The 18907-nt window shown below is 37.9% G+C and overlaps 1 protein-coding gene across 1 annotated transcript; it reads right to left on the bottom strand.

The window, feature by feature from the left end:
- Positions 1-5593: 5593 nt before the first annotated feature.
- On the bottom strand, positions 5594-15018 carry LOC142491139 (keratin, type II cytoskeletal cochleal-like). Its single transcript, XM_075593433.1, has 9 exons — positions 14525-15018; positions 13984-14192; positions 13785-13845; positions 12889-12984; positions 10872-11036; positions 9271-9396; positions 8689-8909; positions 8440-8471; positions 5594-6241 (listed from the first exon to the last, which is right to left on the bottom strand). The coding sequence occupies exons 1-9, from the start codon at positions 14939-14941 to the stop codon at positions 6105-6107; spliced, it is 1464 nt and encodes a 487-aa protein (XP_075449548.1). The 5' UTR covers positions 14942-15018; the 3' UTR covers positions 5594-6104.
- Between the last annotated feature and the right edge of the window lie 3889 nt (positions 15019-18907).

The following is an 18907-nucleotide window of genomic DNA, read 5'->3' as shown; positions in this document are numbered from 1 at the left end:
TTTAACCATTATCACCCAGCACACAGCACTTCCACTGCAGCAAGGGATTCTGGGAAATGACATGCAAATGAGCACACAGTGATATTTCCATTTGCTATATACTTTGCTGTGGAGGATTTTTGGCAATTTTTTTTACTCACCATAACTTAATTAAGTATGGTAAAACCTATCCCTTGCTTCATTTTTTGCATAGCCAGTATAACCAACCCCACACTGATGAGACCCATTAAGGTCGAAACAGCTGTGAGGCCCCACTGGCTGGTGCTGGGGGTGCAAGCCCCGCAACTTTGACGGAAGAGAAAGCACTTTTGTGTTGCTGGTAACAGAAAGATTAAGAAGATGCAGAGGAGGAACGCTGTCCAGTTTGCCCTGCATGATGATATCTGGATGGATCGCCTGAACTTCAGTTGGTTGGTGTTACAGAAGTTATTTGGCTTCAGCCCCATGAAATTGGACTATATCTTTGAAGTGACACCAAGTAAGTGTTACCAAGTGATCATTGCAAACCCAGCTGCACATGAGAAATGTATGAAGCTGTATTCCCTGTTTAAGAGGGAGGGAAAATTGGATAAGATTTTCTTTGAGGACCTGACTAATAGGACCAGGAGAAATGTGTTTGTTGCGATTTACAATGAAAATGTAAATACAGAGGATGTAGCCTTTTGGCTTAAACAGTATTGTGCTGTGGTGTACGAGAAACCAGAAAGGTGTGTGGATGAGGACCGCATTAAAACTGGTGTAATGAAGTACACTGTACTCCTGAAAGAGGACAAAGAGACATTAGAGCTGGTACATATACCGAATGCGATACATATTGGGCAATTGCATGGATCAGTATTTTATGCAGGACAGCCAAGAAGGTGCAGGCGATGTGGGGCACCTGATCACTTGCAGAAGGATTGTACAGAGGAATTCTGTACAAAATGCAACCAACTGGGACACAGTAAACATGGATGTACGGAAGAAATGAAGTGCAATTTGTGTGGCAAAATGGCCACAGTTTCAGACAGTGTCCCCAATCGTATGCAAACCGAGCCAGAGGAGGTTGGAGGAGAGAGTAGGAAAAAAAGATGGCCGCTACAAACGAATGCCATGAGGAAGAAAAGATGGCCGCTACAAACGAATGCTATGCGGCTGAGGAACCACAGAGGTCAGCTGAAAAAAGTGGACTGGAGCAGTGTGTGGCCGTGGAGCCAGATACTCCCACCCCAGGCTCAAGCAACACCTCAGGGCCTGGGGAAGCGGATGCTTTAAAGGAGGATGCTGGGGAGGAGCAGTTTGTAACCAGAGGAAAGAGAAAGTTACAAAGCCACAAAGAAACAGTTAAAAGAACAGTGCAACAAGTGGCAATGGATCTGAGTGGACTGGACTCTGATGAAAGCTCAGCTGATGAGGACTTTCCAGCAACCCCAGAAATGGGAAGCTGGGCAGATGAGGAGGAAACAGAATCAGAGGAGAGTGAATCTGATGGGGAGAATGGTGAGGAATGTAGGGAAGTAAAAAAGAGGAGTGTGAGTGAGGACAGAAAGAGCATGAAAGTTGCATGGAAAAAATGGACAGAGGATGAGTGGAAGGAAAGGGGAAAGTCTCTGATATACAGTATGTGCGCATAAAGGATAAAGAAATAATACAAAAATGGGCTGATTGGGTGGGGAAGGAGGGAACGTTTAAGCTTGATTATCGATGATTGGAAGGGAAGCCCAGAGAAGTATGAAGGAATACTGAATGATGATTGTTTTGTTTGCTTGGGGAGGAGAGAAGGGGGAAAAAAAGGATGTTTATTCAAAGGACATTACAATTTGGCGTGTAAGGTTTATGAATATGAGGAGTTCAAAGCTGCGATGCCTCACCTGCAGCCTTCTTTGATGTTGAGGATGTTTGATAAAATGTTAGAGACAGAAGGGTTTGCAAGTAAGAAATGTTATGTTAATTTCTTTGACAAAAGGAAGTTAGTGTGGTAAATGTTAGAATACAGTATGCTAGTTTAGTTTTTTGCTGTGATAAAGTGAGAATTTACTGGTTAGAAATGTATTTGTTTGTTTTTAGTTCAGTATTTTAATGTAATATAGGAAGTTATATTGTAATGCGTTTTTAGGTTATGGTTTTTAACTGAAGAAAGAATAGTTAATTAGTACATGATATAAGTTTAATCCTGTGTGTTCTAATGATTAGGAAAATAATGTTTTCTGTTTTTGTATTTTATGTTTTGATGACATAAGCTGTAATGTTATATTATTAAAATAAACAAATTTATTTCGAAAACGGAAACAGTCTGTCTGTGGGTGGGTTTACTGGGTATGCACCTTAACCCTGGCTGTGCTCAAAGCTGTGACCATGCAGCAAGCTTAAGCCTATAGGGGAACCATGTTGAATGGTTTTGAAGCAAAATGTGGCACTGTGTGCTCATTTGCATGTCATTTCCCAGAATCCCTTGCTGCAGTGGAAGTGCTGTGTGCTGGGTGATAATGATGAAAGGCGGGGTTGCAGATCTGTCTCAGACATGCAAATGAGCATACATATTTCCATTTGCTATATGCTTTGATGTGGAGGGTTTTTGTCACTTTTTTACTTTTTTTTACCCACCATAACTTAACTAAGTAGATATATATTCAAAAACGAACATATAACTGTATATACTGTATATACTGTATATATATATATATATATATATGTACTGTATATATATATGTATTTATGTACTTTATATATATCATATGAGATATAGAGTTTTTGATCCGCGCTCTTGCTTCTTTAAGGACCTTTTAGTTGCAACTCCTATGCGTGGAGGCATTCCCCTCCTCCCCAGATGTCCACCAAAGAATCAATCCACAGGTGGACTAATCATAAGAAAAAGAAAGCATACGGCGCACCAGGGTTGAAAGATGTATAATGTACAGAACTAATGTAAGCATATATCAACTTACATATTAAGAGTCTATGATCCAGTGGAATCCTTTAAAAATGTGTCTCCTTGTTGCCCTGCTAGACAGGTGTATGGCTCGGTGGCGGTCTGTGGACTGAGACGCTTGCTCCCACGCACTGGGAACAGCTGATTCTCAGCATCTCACAGCATCTCTGAGCCACTTTCGGGCTCGGTAATTTTGCGTGTCTGTATGTGGTGGCATGACGCAAGTTCTAAGTCTGTGATAGTAAACCGGCACTTGACAAACTACAGTGTAACCCAACTGGCAAAACACAGTGAATACAGCATGAGGGCAAGGTACACATACAGTAAAAAGGGTCTACCACTACACGTTTTGCTCACGCATGAGCTTCAGCAGGTGGTAATGAGCAGCACCAACATCAGTCTTTAAATACCCTCTTGGCAGCAAGATAGAGTTATCCTGATTGGCTATAGTCAATTGAACCTCCTATTTCATACCCATACACAAAAAATGTCTAATTAAATTCCTGGTCGAATGTTGACCACATATGTAGACAGACAATCAATGTAATTGTTGATTTTATATTCAATCCCTGTAACATGCGATGTTATTGGTTTATTTTAAAGCATTTTAGGATAGATTTTACATCTCATGCATCTATAATTCCCCATTAGACCCAATGTATCTCTTACAGTACGTCCTTTTTAGGGGTTTTATTAGTGCCTTTAAGGAGGCTTGGTGTCAGGATAGTTTTTAGTGTTCGGGATTTCTTAAACACAGGAGGTTTTTTGAAGAGGAATCCTGTCAATACAGGATCCATATGCAAAATGTGCAAATGCTTGGATATTATCCCTCTAATAGATGCATGTGAGTGATTGAATTTGGTAACAAAGTAAGGCATATCTTGTCTCAATTTCATTGAGCCTGCAGGGCTATCGATAGAGGTTCCAGTGTTAGTATTGTTGATACAGTAGTTGGTATATTTGTGTTGGTATACCTCACTGTTTTACTATTCTTTTTATGAAACAATGTTTCTCTTTTAGTCTTTGAAGCTTTTTCAAAGGCACTGGATATCAGATGTTCATCGTATCCCTTCTGTCTAAACCTCTCACTGAGAATTAAATGTATCCTCGTCCGCACAATTACACCTAATTCGTAGAAACTGGCTAAAGAGGATATTGTTGATACATTTCTGCTCATGTCCACTAGTTGGATGTAGATATGAGTGCACATTGGAACTCTTAAAGAATGTTTTAGTTAGAATACTGTCATTTTGGATATAGATTACTAAATCCAAGAAGTTTATATGGTCTCTATTAATTTCACTGGTAAATTTGAGGTTAAATTAGTTGGTGTTGATCCGATCAACAAAAGCTTGAAAGGAGTCATTGCCCCGTTCCAAACAACGAGGATGTCATCGATGTATCTCCTCCACAGTATTAGCTGTGGAGTAGATACATTGACCCCCCATGTATGCATGGACTCCGACCACCCCAGATAAAGGTTAGCAAAATAAGGTGCAAAATGTGTCCCCATAGCAGTCCCACATAGTTGTAAATAAAACTTGTGATTAAAGAGAAAATACTGTAGTTGTGTTTCAAAATAAATTCAAGATAAAAATTGGAAGTCTGTATAGTGCAGCATGATTCAAATGGGGATATAGATGTGGCTCTCAGCAAGTGAGTGTCACAGATTACAAGATATAGAGTTTTTGATCCATGCTTCCTTAAGGACCTTTTAGTTGGTCAACTCTCCCCTCTTGCAGCTCATGTGCGTGGAGGTATTCCCTTCCTTCACAGATGTCCACTGAAGAATCAATCCACAGGTAGACCAAATAAGAAAAAGAAAGCACAAGGCACACCAAGGGTGAAAGATGTGTAATGTACAGAACAAATATAAGCATATATCAACTTACATATTAAGAGTCTGTGATCCAGTGGAATCCTTTAAAAATGTTTCTCTTTGTTGCCCTGCTAGAGGTATAGGCTTGGCGGCGGTCTGTTGATTGAGACGCTTGCTCCCGCGCGCTGGGAACAGCTGATTCTCAGTGTCTCAGAACCACTTCCGGGTTCGTGTAATGTACCTGTGCAGGACAGGTCCACTGAGGCCATTCTCCCTCCACAGCAGAGGTAAATGAGAATTTTCCCAGGTAGTGTTAGGACCTGCATACTGGTCATGCCGTGACGTGGCTGCAGGCTTATAGCTTTGGCCAAAGGGTTTAACTAAATTACCCTTACTCATGAGAATACTAATATTGAAGTATTAACTATGTATTTTGTCACATTGAATGTAGCATTGGGTATTTTTGTCTTTTGTCACCTGCCATAATGGCAGTATTCTCCACTGCTACTCTTTATTCATATGATTTGCAACACATAGTAGCCTTATGGCATATTTATCCTGCACAGGATAGACCAAGACAGCAAGGGGTAAAAGGAGTCAAACGCTTGCAGTACATAGGGCGGATGGGTGCTGAGAAGCTTTACTTCTGGTGAGCAGTGTCAGATGAGGATAAGGAGCTGTCACCTCAACACCACCAGAAAACAAAGGCAGGTGAGGGAATTAACTAATTAGACTGTTGTGTAAAATTGAGAAAGGAAGCCCCCATAGCAACATGATGTAAGAAAAAAGGTAGAAAACAGGATATTATTGAATTATTATGTCAACAATTAAGTTAATCAAACATTGTCATGTGAATTATAGTTTATTAAAGAGTGACAGAAAAAAACAAACTAAGGACATAGATAACAAGCAGTAGTGATTATATTAATATACAAGAAAAGCAGTTCTGCAGTTTCTACATCATACAAACTGCTGATCCAAGCGAAGACTATTGATTTACAAAATACCACAAATGTGCTGTATTTAATTATTCTTTGGCCAGCGGCAACATTGGGCTTCTTATTTAATTTTTTCTGCTGCAGAACATGTTCATACTGTGTTTATATATTTTTACATAATTAACTAATATGTGCAATATATGTGCAATACACTATTTATGTGTACTAATTTCCACTGCAGGTTTACAGTTTATTTATTTTGTTAAATACATTTCGTGATTTTGGTTGTAATGCGGGTAGTGAGAGAGATTTTGATGCAGCCAAAATTAATGTAATCATTGTTATCGACTCATCATTTGTTGATAGTACTTAGTTATAAATATTTGCCTGTTGTGACACGACATTTTCATGAGAAAGAAACAATCGAGCTGATTTTAGTTCAACAGCAGAATTCATGCCCAGAGCTATGTTTTCCTTTGGAGATGTGGCTCGTGTGAGTCTTATAGTGATGTCCGCTTCCACCGTGGAACTTTCCTCCAACACAATGTGCTGCCCCAGTGCTAGAGCGGAGCACAGCTGCAAAGAAGAAAATATGTATGTCTTGTCAAAAGTTTCAAATGCATAAGACGAGGAAATAAAAATCAAGGAATATAATAATAAAATAACAACAGAGAATGCAATCGCTAATTCAGAGTGCAATAGCTAAATAACTTCCTATGCCAACCTATTTATGGGTTGGGGGAGCAGTGCTGCGGGATAGATTTCAAAGTGCATAGTGATGTTTCTAGGCAGAAAAGTTCAGAAAATTCCCATTTAGCAGCTACAAGTTGTCATTCAAAACATTTGATTAAAGGTATATGAATAGAGAAGTTCCTTCGTCTCTGAAGAAATTGCTCTGATGGTGAGCTTTTTAACATTAGAGCAAAACAATGATTTCATTGTTTTTTAAAATGAGGATACCCTAAAATAAGGTTGGATAATGCTTTACAGAGAGAAATCTCTAAGATCTAATTGATGGATTTGATATTACAGGGTGTATATCTACCCCTGGAGAAAATGGTATGGATAACAATATACAAGTTTCAAATAAGTAAAATAAACACATGAAAGATGAAATGGTATCACTAAATTCAATATGGAATGAATGGACATACAGTCAATTAGACTGTTCATGGTCCCAAGGTTCAGCAAAGTATCTGTTCACTCCTCTTTCTCTTACCTTGCACCCCAAAACTGGAATAATCTACCGGAGACTCTCACAGCCGCCACCAGTCTAAGTTCTTTCAAAACTAAAGCTGTCTCACATTTTTATCTGGTCTGTAAGTGTTACATACGTCTATTGTATATATTATCTCTAACTGTGCATGCAATGTCTTGTATATAATGTTTACCCTGTTCACTAATGTAACTATGTATTTGTAACCATGTATTATTTGTCATCTTAACTCTATGCCCAGGACATACTTGAAAACGAGAGGTAACTCTCAATGTATTTCTTCCTGGTAAAACATTTTTATAAATAAATAAAGAATTGTTAATAAACATTGATATGTCCTCTATTTGGATAAAGATTTAAGAACCTCAATTACAACTGGTTCACGAATTATTTTCAAAATACCTCCCACTTTGGGCACTTATACTTCTTCCAGTTTGTGTTCTCTTGGCCTCCTGTCCCTACATCGAACAACTTTAATAGTACTGTAAGTATAAATGTGTACGTGGCCATACATGTAAATATTGCAGGTTAATCAACAGTTAACTTTTTAAAGAGTTCAACAAACCTAAAATCCTATATTACCTGCAATACAGATCACATTGCAACATTCAAAAGTGATTAGGTAGCCAAACGCTATGTTGGGAGAACCATAAGACCTTTGCGTGAATCCATTAGAGAACACATCTCTTACATTTAAAAAAAGATCTCAACCATCCGGTTTTCAAACACTTAACACTACAACATAATTCTGATTTAAAATGTTTCACTTTTTTCCTACCCCCAATATTAGGGAGGGTGATACAGTAAGTGTAAACTTTTGTGCCGGAGGAAGGTCTTTTGGATTTTTGCATAAGATGAGACCAGAATACCTCTAGGATTGAATAAGGAATGGGATGTCACTTATTTTTTTTAATGTAACTTATATGGATCATAGGTCAAAAGTTAAAAATATCAATATGTACATGTATACATATCGCAATTAGCATGTTGTTATTTATACATTTGTTTTATAAAATGTGTTAATTGAGCCTACATTGCGTGTTTATGTACTTTGTATATATGTGTGTTTGATAATGGTACAATATTAGCATTTTTACGAGATGAATAAGTGCATTTGGAACATCTGTCTCATTAAACCTTTGTGCTTAAAAGTTTGCTGCTTTCTGGTTACACCCCCCCCCCCCGACGAAGCACCGTGTGGGCATGAAACGTGTAGGGCGATGAACTTGTTTGTTCTTGTAAACCCACACATGCAGTTGTTATACGTATAAATAAAGAATAAAGAAGATTGAATTCTTGATTTGCACTGAGTCTATGGGCATTATTCTGGAATGGGTTTGTTTGTCCGAAAATTACTAAATAAATTTAGGACAGCTTTCAATACTAAGTTTTCCAGTTTACGACAAGTTTAAGCATAATTTGTTGACCATAAAAAAATTTCAGTGAGACTTACAACATCAGAGAGATCAGTAAACTCTGGGTTCCACAGAAAAACCATTGGAAAGGATGGACAATATATTGCAAAAGATTTGCAGAAGTGTTAAAGTGATCTCCTTACCAATGTTAACAGGACCACCTCCTTCTCGAAGCCTAAAAACAAAGACGTACATTTTTAGGAATTACAGTAGGAAAATACTGTACACATTTTCATATCATTGTTTCTTAACAAGCAAATATGTTTTTCTTCCCTTTTTAACATATAGTTGATAGTAGAGATGTAAATGCAAGTAAGATGTATTTCCATGTCTTACATTCCTTTGTCAAACCCTAGATCTTTCTTACAGTACTGTATATACTTTGCATTCACCTGCACTCCTCTCCCTCCAACAGTTTCCTGTAGGTGGTGATTTCAATATCCAGAGCTAACTTCACATTCATCAGTTCCTGGTATTCACGCAGCTGGCGAGCCATGTCCTGCTTAGCCTTATTCAAAGCATCCATCAGCTCTGATAGTTTATTTTTGGCATCTCTGACAGCCATGTCTCCACGTTCCTCAGTCTCAGTGATGGCACCTTCCAGGTTTGCACGCTGGTAAAGAGAAAGACGTAGCAACTTAAAAGTTCTAGTTTAAGCATTATTGATTGTACACCGTAACAATTCTGTGAATCTGTGTTGTTTAAACTAGTGATGTAGCAGCAAAACCACATACTCTTTTTAAAATTACAGATGATTATACAAAACTACTGTATGTGATTGACATTTACAACAATTTTATGCAAATCCAAGTATTCCATTTCTGATAATATACGGTAATCCAGAAAAGCATCAAATGCAGGTTTTCTTTCCATTCAACGGTTAATGTTTATTATTATTTAGATATTTTTTAGATGCTTCGTTTCTAGTAAGATGACATGTTTAGTTTGTGAATAGTACTGTATGCTTATTATACCTGCGCTTTCACACTGGCAATTTCTCCATTAAGTCTCTGAATTATCCGGTTGAGTTCAGTAATCTCTCCTCTGATGCCCTGCAGGTCATTCCCAGTTCTTCCTGCACTCATTTGCAGCTCTTCATACTGTTAAAAAAAAAAAAATTAGACTTAATGAAAATAGTACCTCATATTTTGCTAGTATTCAGATTATGTATTATCTTTATTGTAGATACTGCTTTACTGAAAAATAAAAACTGTAAATATGCAATAACGGTGAAATAAAAAACAGAGAAATACTAAGTAATGGATTTTATGTTAAATACTGTATTTCATGGAGACAATCATTCAATATTATGGGGTGTATTCAGGTAACTTCGATGCTATCACTGCAACATCGAATGTGTTGGCATGTTCCTAACTCACGATATGAAATTTGTGAAAAAACGGTATTCTTTAGGATACATTGCATTTTATATACCGTTTGTTTAAAAAATTACACATCGCACGAGTTTATAGTTGCTTTTCAAGCGATATACCCAAAATGTGCAATTTCCTTAAATCAGTCTTCTTCCTGTCAAATGATACCTGACAGAACTTATATAAGACCTGTGATGTCACATTTGACAAACACATGGTACATACACCAATCCGATTGGATGTACCATGTGTCTCTACCAAACTTAATAGTTGTAACTGCTAAGGTAATTAAGTGGTTAACCCCTCCTGCAATCCTCTTGGGAGGCCTAAATACCCACCTTAAGGCAAATACAACATCACCCAACCCCCTCTACCACCAATAAACTGACTACCGCTATTTAACCGCTTCATTTACTAAGCGGTTAGCCACTAAGGTAACGAAGCTCGGCTGTAATTGTATTTTTATTACATAGGATTGAAGCAGGGGGTCTCCATAGCTGAAAGTCATGCGGGTAAGCTCCCGAGACCCCCGCATCCATCCTTTATAGTAAAAATAAATGATACTCCGTCTGATGCAAGTCGCTAATCCGATTTCGCCACCCTTTAGGTGATGATAAAAAAAAGCTAGTATTTAACCCGCGCTTTGTATCTTGGAGCTACCTGAATAGCAGTTACTGGCAAAAAATACAAGTTTCTGCTTGTCAGAGCAAGAGTTATAATGCTAAAAAAGCCTTTTACGGGTGAATTTGAAATGTTATCACAGCTTCCTGAATAGCTAAACATCTAATATCGCTTGTAAAGTGCACTTTACAAGTGTTAAGTCACTTATTGGAGCTACCTGAATAGGCACCTATGTATGTATGTATGTATGTATATCTTTATTTATATAGTGCCATCCAGGTACATAGCGCTTCATAGCAGTAATGCACGTGACATAGTAATATAACACATAATGGGAATAAGCACTTCAGACTTCAGTAAAAATAGGAGAAGGGAGTCCCTGCTCTGAAGAGCTTACAATCTAAATGGTAATTAGGGAGAACTTACAGAGAGGGTAGAAGGGTGTTATGGTTAGTGCGTCTTCAAGGGTTCAAGGTCAGTGCATCCAAGATGTATAGTGAACACACTACGTGGCATTTGTAGTTTCGAGACAAATTACAGCTTAGTTCAGACCTGTTTAGAGTTTTCTGCGATAGACTCACCCTTGTTTGGTACGTGGCCTCTGCATCAGCTCTGCTCCTGTTAGCAATGTCCTCGTATTGAGCTCTGAACTCAGCAATGATGCCGTCCATATCAAAGTTTCGACTGTTATCCATGGAAACAAGGACTGATGTATCTGAGATCTGAGACTGAAGCTGAGATATTTCCTGCAAAGCGATGAGAACAATTACATTTTTTACCATGATTATTAGCGTTTATTTGTAAAGCACCAACATATTCTGCAGTGCAGTACAATGGGGGTACAGAGTGACATCAATTACATAAGCAAAATTACATAGAAATATATATAATGGCAGACAATCGCAAACAGATACAGAAGGTAATGAGTGTCCTGCTTATGAGAACTTCCAATCTAGAGGGGATAAGGGGCAATGTTGAAACAAAACGTAAAGTGGCTGCTCATTGTGGAATGGAGTATGCCTCAGGATGGAGTATGGTCTATTAAGGTTTGGAGGTAGATTCTAGGGGTTGTTAACGTAGAGTTTGGTCCAGCTGCACAGCTGGTACCAATAGGGGTGGAGGGGGTGGACGTTAGGAGTGTGCCATCTTTTTTTTTTTTTTAACCTTATTGACCATGCTTACTGTATATCAGAAATATAAAAAAGTTAGCAATCAAAAATAAAGGATAACTATATTTGGCACAGAAATATACCCATAAATGTATGGGTATATTTCTGTGCTAAATATAATTATCCTATATTTATTTAATCATTGTAAATATGTGCTAAATTCGTAATTGTAGTCTATGATCTAAAAATCCCTATGGAATATATAAAAGTTCTTTTTATGAAAAAAACAAAACACATAAAGCACCAGCCTTAATATTCTCTGAAACACAAAACTTCTATTGACTTTGGATCATATTGAAACAGACCAAATGAGTTAATGTACTACAGTACCAATAGATAGGGGAGTCAGCCATATTTTAGATAAAAAACAATCTCTCGGACTTCATAGACCACAGTAGTGAGACAATCTAGTTAGTTACCATTGTAAATATGAATAAAAATGCTGATCCATATATTTTTAACTTGTCTTTATAGTTCTTATTTTAAAGACAGATGATTACTCAAAAAACACAATGCACTGCAAGAGATCCTCAAACTAATACCAGAGACCTGCTTTATTGTGTTTGATTTGAAATTTGTTAATAGGTGCTTCATTTAGTGCGAAGGTAGACTGTCACTGTCACTATATGATGCTCAACATTATTAACAACTAAGCCATTTAAACAGACATTGGCATAGAGTTGTAAATAGTACAGTATATATAGTATAGAATATTGCTTTAGAATTGCACCATCCAGTGACCCAATGGTTACCAATAGATTCCAAGCTGCATATGTGGTTTGCATTAAACTGAAAATGGAGTCCTTACAGTCAATGAGAGATTAGTATGCAGAATAGTATGCAGTATTTGAAATAGCTGAACTTCAAAATTACACACAACCTTACACAACAACTTCTGGTGTTGTGTCTATGTCATGTACAATAATAACTGAAACAATACCTATCTTTGGAGTAACAGTTTTTATTCCTATTTCCCAGTACCTTAACAGTTGCTCTATCTGTGATACATTTTATTGAATTCAGCTGGACTTGAGCAGGTATTGATGCTAAATTCAATCTTTAAGTTTTTGGTGGTGAACCTTTATGTGTGAGTTTTGATTTTATCGAAGCTACTAGCGCTTCAGTTTGCAGGATATTGTGGTGAAATGTGCTATTCTCATAATCCTACCAAATACATACAATTCAGGAGTTTCCTTAACATGAAGCAGTTTTACTAGAAAAACAGAAACGTCTGGTAATTAAATATGTAGTATTGGTAATTGGTAGTAAATGGTGCCTTGCTAATAAGATCGTTAAGATTATAGTTATTCTTCTGCAAAAAACTATACTGTGTGAATAATATTGAAGATTTTAGCAGAAGTAGTAGTAAAAATGAATATTTATCAGTATGTTTATATCTACTTTTCTTGTAAAAGGATGGATTATTTACCCCATCAAACACAGCTGTCAGGAAGTTGATGTCATCAGTCAGGGAGTCCACCTTTGATTGCAGTTCAGTTCTGTTTATAAAAGCGCCATCAAATTCCTGAAGAAAAATTACATAAATTTATTCACAAACCCACAGGAAATTTCAATGGGAGTTTTCTATCCATAAACAGCCCCTTCAGGCTACTGTATATTGAAATACCTCCAAAGGCCGCGTTCACACAGGGGGCTTCGCGATGCTGCGTTCGCGCGTGTGCGTGCTTCCGCCTGCTGGGCGATGTGTGATCATCCCCAGCAAACGGAATGATCCGTCAGAGCGGGCGGCGGCGCAGTGTCACGGGCGCAGAGCAAATGGATGGTGTTTTTTTTTCCTCAGCACTGTGCTGGAGCTCCCTTTAGCACAGGAGGATATAATAAAGCAGCAATCCGACATACTGACAAGTCACGTGTATACATGATTCCATCTGAGGCTGCGCTGGGCTGGACCACCCCACCCCCCCACTCCCCCGTCTTCACTACCGAGTCTCAATTTGAGCAGCCAATCAATGTAAATGTATGGACATTGATTGACGGCTGAAATTTACGTCACGCTGCTGCATCCGGAGATCACAGATTGAAAAGACTCCCGCGACTGCAGCAGCATTGACGCTGTACTTTGCAGCCAGTGGTAGTTTCAATACTGAACACTACCATTTACTGCCAGGCATCTGTGATGACCGCGCGTGTGCACGTAAGCGCGCGCACGCCATGTAGTGTGCTATGTGAGCGGGGCCAAAGAGTTCAAGTTGCTGTGCTAAGTTAAGAAATGAATCTAAAAACTAAGCTTTTGATTGCTCTTGATACACTTGGATGAATTAAAATATTAATATTCATATTTTGTTCTGCATACATTTAACTTACCCTCTTTAATTCTGCAAATTCATTCTCTGCATCTGAACGTCTGTTGACTTCCTGTTCATATCTGTTTGTTAAACAAATATTACAATCTGTTATTAGAAAGTGGTGTCTTCGATTATTTATTCTAGTTGTATAATATTTTTTTTAATTAAATATTACATAGTTTGATGAATCAGTACAGTAGTAATCTTCTGATACATACTTTTGTTTGAGTTCTTCTGCAATATCCGCAATATTTATTCTTTCTGAATCTAGACATCCATTCTCGCCTTCTTGATTCGCAAGATGTCTCCTGAGGTTTCTGATGTAAGCTTCAAAGAGAGGTTCAATTTGATATTTAGCAGTTTGTTGGTCCTGTAACACAGCCCACTTGGTCTCAAGCATCTTATTCTGTTGCTCCAAAAATCGCACCTTAACCAAGTCAGACAGAAAAAATGTAACAAAAAAAACAATGGCACAACTTTTTTGCTGTTAAACTTTTAGTTCACAGCAATAATGCTTTTGGAAAAGATACCACTATTATTTGTGTTTAAAGAATCAATTGTGAAAAGCCTAATTACGTTCAAATTCTGTATAACTGTTTATTTTTATTTGCAGTTAAACAATATGATTTTCTATACAACTTCTAGAAAAGCTCAGTAGATCGCCTGGAATTTATTATTTGACATAGAACAATTACATGATATTAAATATTACATATTTTACGTTATTAGAGAATTGTACATATGAAATAGAGATTTTACCTTATCAATGAAGGAGGCAAATTTGTCATTCAGACTCCTGATCTGGTCCTTCTCATCTCTCCTCACTCCCTGGATGCTTGAGTCAAATTCCAAGTTGAGTGGTGCCAGGAGACCTTTGTTCACAGTAACAGGAGTGATGGCAGATCCAGAACAAAAGGACCCCCCCACACCACAGCCTGCTCCACCAGAGCCATATCCCATACCAGATCCTTGACATCCATGTTTTACTGGTCGAAAAAAGCCAACTGAAATGTTGCTGCCCCTTGAACCAACATTATGGAGACTTCTACTGCTAAAGCAAGATTTCCCTCGATGGCCAGCACCCAATCCTCGTCCACTGTGTCCACCCATAGCCGATGATGAGCTGAAGTTTTTGAGTCCATAGCTTGAACTACAGTGAGAAGACTGGTGAGACATGCTTATTTTAGAGATAGGTAATGGAAAAATGAAGTAGCGTTTCTCAGACTTCAGTTCAGATCAGTCGTCCTCTGTTTTCAATGTTGATACAGACACGCTCCTTTTTATACTGACACAGAATTGGGCATGGCCTTATAGAATCATAAATAGACTGTCATATGCTTTTATTAGCTTGCAGTTATTCCATTATACGTTCAGTTAGTCTGGCTTTAATATAAACAAAACAGAAACACACCTAGAAAATCATCACTGAACAGAATACATTAAACGTTTCCCATATAAAACAGTATTTTAAAATGATTTGCTTATTATTCACATCATGCAAAGTAGCACACAAACAATAATAAACATTCTTTTTAAATATTGTTATATTCTTTGAATCATAAATTAGTAAGTCAATAAGTTTACTTTATCATTTAACAGTATTACTTTACTTTCCATAACACATTTTTATATATGCACACACAGTGTCATACATGACAGCTCATAATAAAAGTGACATCAGCATAGTTTATAACCAGCATACCTGTATATTCCACTCTGTATAATATCCTACTAATTCCTAGCTTGAAGGTGAGTCATTCTGAATACATATCGTAAAGTGATTTTGTAGTATATATTTTGGAAGGAATGTAACATATAATAATACATATGTTATTTAAAGTTAACCACCTTTTTGTATTTATTAAAAACCGTCATTGGAATCACAGCATCATTCTTTCTCCAGTTAATCACATAACTAGAAAAAACAACGTACAGTACTCCTTTTCCAACATTGGCTTAGCCCAGAGTTGTAGATATCTTAAAATACATGCTCTATCCTGTATTAAGCACAGTTTTGTCTTGGTACATAATAATTAGTATACCTATGATTAGTTTTTTATCACAATTGGGAGTTGCTTATGAGTGTAAAAGATGTGTGGAACAAAGAGCAGATTAATGTGTGTGGCCTCATTGGGGGGACAACCAATTACTTTTATTGAAATGGAGGCAGCTATCCTTACTAAAAGAAACTATCATGAGCTGACATTTCAGAAGCTTATGGGTTTATGTATTAAAGCAATGTGGGTACAAAGCTGGGGCATTTTCATCCTGCACTTACTGAATGTATCAAAGTACCCAACTTTTGCCCTATCTGCTTCAGCTCACGACTTGTATGTCAGTAGAAAGAGTTGGGGAGGAGATACATGACTCACAGATTGCAAACAGAAACATCACATTCTGCGTCTCTGCGCCATTCTTTTTTTTACCTTTGTTTGCACGAAAAATAAAAAAAATATTTTTGTGCTTATCTGTTTGCCTAATCATGACTTTACAATTACTTCACAAAAAAAAACAGAACTTGGGGTCTGACATGGTATCACCAAAAGAAAGTACTTTGTGAATTTCTTGACCTTACTAATCTCAAATAACCTTTATTCAGACATTTAATGTGTTGAGTTTCTGGAAGTTTTGCACAGAATAATGAGACAGGTTCTCACATTTATAATTCAACCCAAGCCTGGTGAGACATCTTCACCTTTTCCTGAGGCAACTTGTCACCCATGGCATGGTTACTGGTTTCAATTTGCTGTGCTTTTGCTATATTTTGTGAGATTTTCTGTATGAGACCTGTGAAGAGCTTTCTCCACCTTCAAACCCCGTCTCAATACTCACTTCTTTAACTAAGCATTTCTTTAGTTCCAAAATACTTTCCCCTTGCATAAACACTTACCATATCAGCCTCCTACTATCTCAGTAAATTGTCCCTACGTACCGCTTAGATTATAAACTCTTAGGAGCAGGGACCTTTTCTTAATGTTTACTTTTATGTTTCAAGTGCTTATTATGCTTATGTCCCATAAGTGCAATTTACATGGATAGGGCAATACAAGTAAAGATATTCATATAGTACCATACACAAAGAAGACTGCAAGATCACTGGACTGAGACTGGGGCAAACAACTGCTATGTAGAGATGGGCAAATGTGTCAGAATTCAGTCCAGCAACTATTTCAGCTGATGGGAGAGAGCAGAAGAGCGAGAGAGCCATGCTTCTTTGTTAGAGACCCAAGTGCTTTATACATGTCCCCTTACACACACCTTCGACCAACACGTGGAGAGACCCCTGTACAGCACAGATGGGCACACCTGAGATCTGGGAAAATGCTAATGGGGTATGCAAATGACTCCTATTAGCATATTTCCTAGGTATCTCAGGGATGCCCATAGCTCTCTTGCTCTCATATTTGACACCCCATATTTCACAGTGTGAATTGTAGCCACCAGCAGAATTGCATACATTTGCACAAATATTTAAAGGTTAGGCAAATCAATGTTTTTTAATCAATCCACGAATATTCGCAGTTGCGGAAAAATTTCATATCCTCACCAAATTCGATTGTTGGCGAATAATTCGTTATCTTAAGTCCGAGCTGAATCCTCAAAATCCACTGGTGCCTTCCTGCAGAGAGAAAAATATAGAAATAAAAAAGAAATTAGAGCGAAAGATAGCAATGGAGAAATTTTTTTTGTTTTGTTATATTTTGTTATCTTTTGTACTGTATTAACTTCATTTTTTTGTTCTGTTCTTCTCAATAATTAATATTTATTACATTTTCAGAAAAAACTCTTATTTTTAGTGTTATATGTGTGAATCTCCCTGTAGGCATATGTATTTGGTTGATCAAAATATTTTTGATTAAAACATTTTTTACAATAATGATAGGGTGGAATTCCAGAAGTCTCTCCGTCTCAACATAGGAGAGAAGAAACTGATGCTCTTTCTCACAATGAAGGAGAATGAAATTAAATTTCGGGATTCTGCATCAAGTGGCATACAGTACGTATGTCAACTAGTGACGTTGGAGATTTAAAACTCCAGGTTTTAAGTTATATATGTGCCTAACGAATGTTTTTCTTGTAAGCTCAAAATCTTAAGATTTTTACTGGGATTTTTATAGAAGAATTGTGCACCATGTACACTATTATGCTATTTTATTACCATCTTTTCTGAGATTCTCCCTCTCCACCTGAATGTGCTATTAAGGAGGAATCCTGATTTTACATGTGTAGTATCCTCACTATTTCCCCCCCTGCCTGGCACATAAGTCCTGGTAAGAGCAGGCCGTGCTAGGGTTAATAGTTAGCTGGTGACATCACATCTCCTCAGTTACTGAGTGTAGCAATTAACAGGTACAAGTCTGGGCTTGTGGAGTTGAAAGAAGAGGGGGAGGGATAGTTTGGCCCTCCTGTTGTATGTCTAAGTGGGTTCTGCAAAAGGCAGTTAGTTGTTCCCTCACCTAGGGAAGTGCCAGTTCATCCCTCACCTAGTGGTATGTGAGCAGGTAACGTGTAGAATGCCTAGGAGTCTCAAACTCCTGGTATGAACAGTCAAGGCCAAAGAAGAGTGCAAGACCTTCCCTGGAAGCAAAAAGGATTATTCTGGATACAGGGGATAGGGACTAGGACACCAAAAGGAAACCGCTCTTGCAGAGGAGGTTGGGGGACCGAACTCCTGGATAGGTGTGAAATTGAGGTTGGACTAGAAGCTAAGGCCTGATGAGAAGTATTCACAAGGAAGGGTCTAATATAAAAATGCCTTAAGGAGATTTGTGCAACTGGAAACCCTTTGTACTGATGCTGAGGTATGGTGACCTAGGAGAGTAACTATACCCAGATAGTGTCTGTGATACAGCAGTGAGATTTTATATGCTTGCCTGTCAAATAAACATCTTAAGTTACATAAGAGATCCAGGCGCCCTATTTCTGTGTTCCTGCACCTGCACCATCACCACTACCATCACCTCCCTTACCGCCTTGGTCTGAACCTGTGGATTAAAGACACTGAGATCACAGGTATTTGACTGGGAATATGACACTCTAATCCAATTGGGAGAGGGTTGGACCTCGGTTCCAGACTAAAAGACAATATCTACCCATGTACAACCTACCCCAGCAGCCGGGGGGAGGGAGGGGGTTAGGGGT

The sequence above is a fragment of the Ascaphus truei genome, chromosome 3 (genome assembly GCF_040206685.1).
Source record: "Ascaphus truei isolate aAscTru1 chromosome 3, aAscTru1.hap1, whole genome shotgun sequence".
Lineage (NCBI taxonomy): Eukaryota > Metazoa > Chordata > Amphibia > Anura > Ascaphidae > Ascaphus > Ascaphus truei.
Note: the sequence above shows the minus strand (reverse complement) of the source record. Positions and strands in the feature narration are given on the sequence as shown.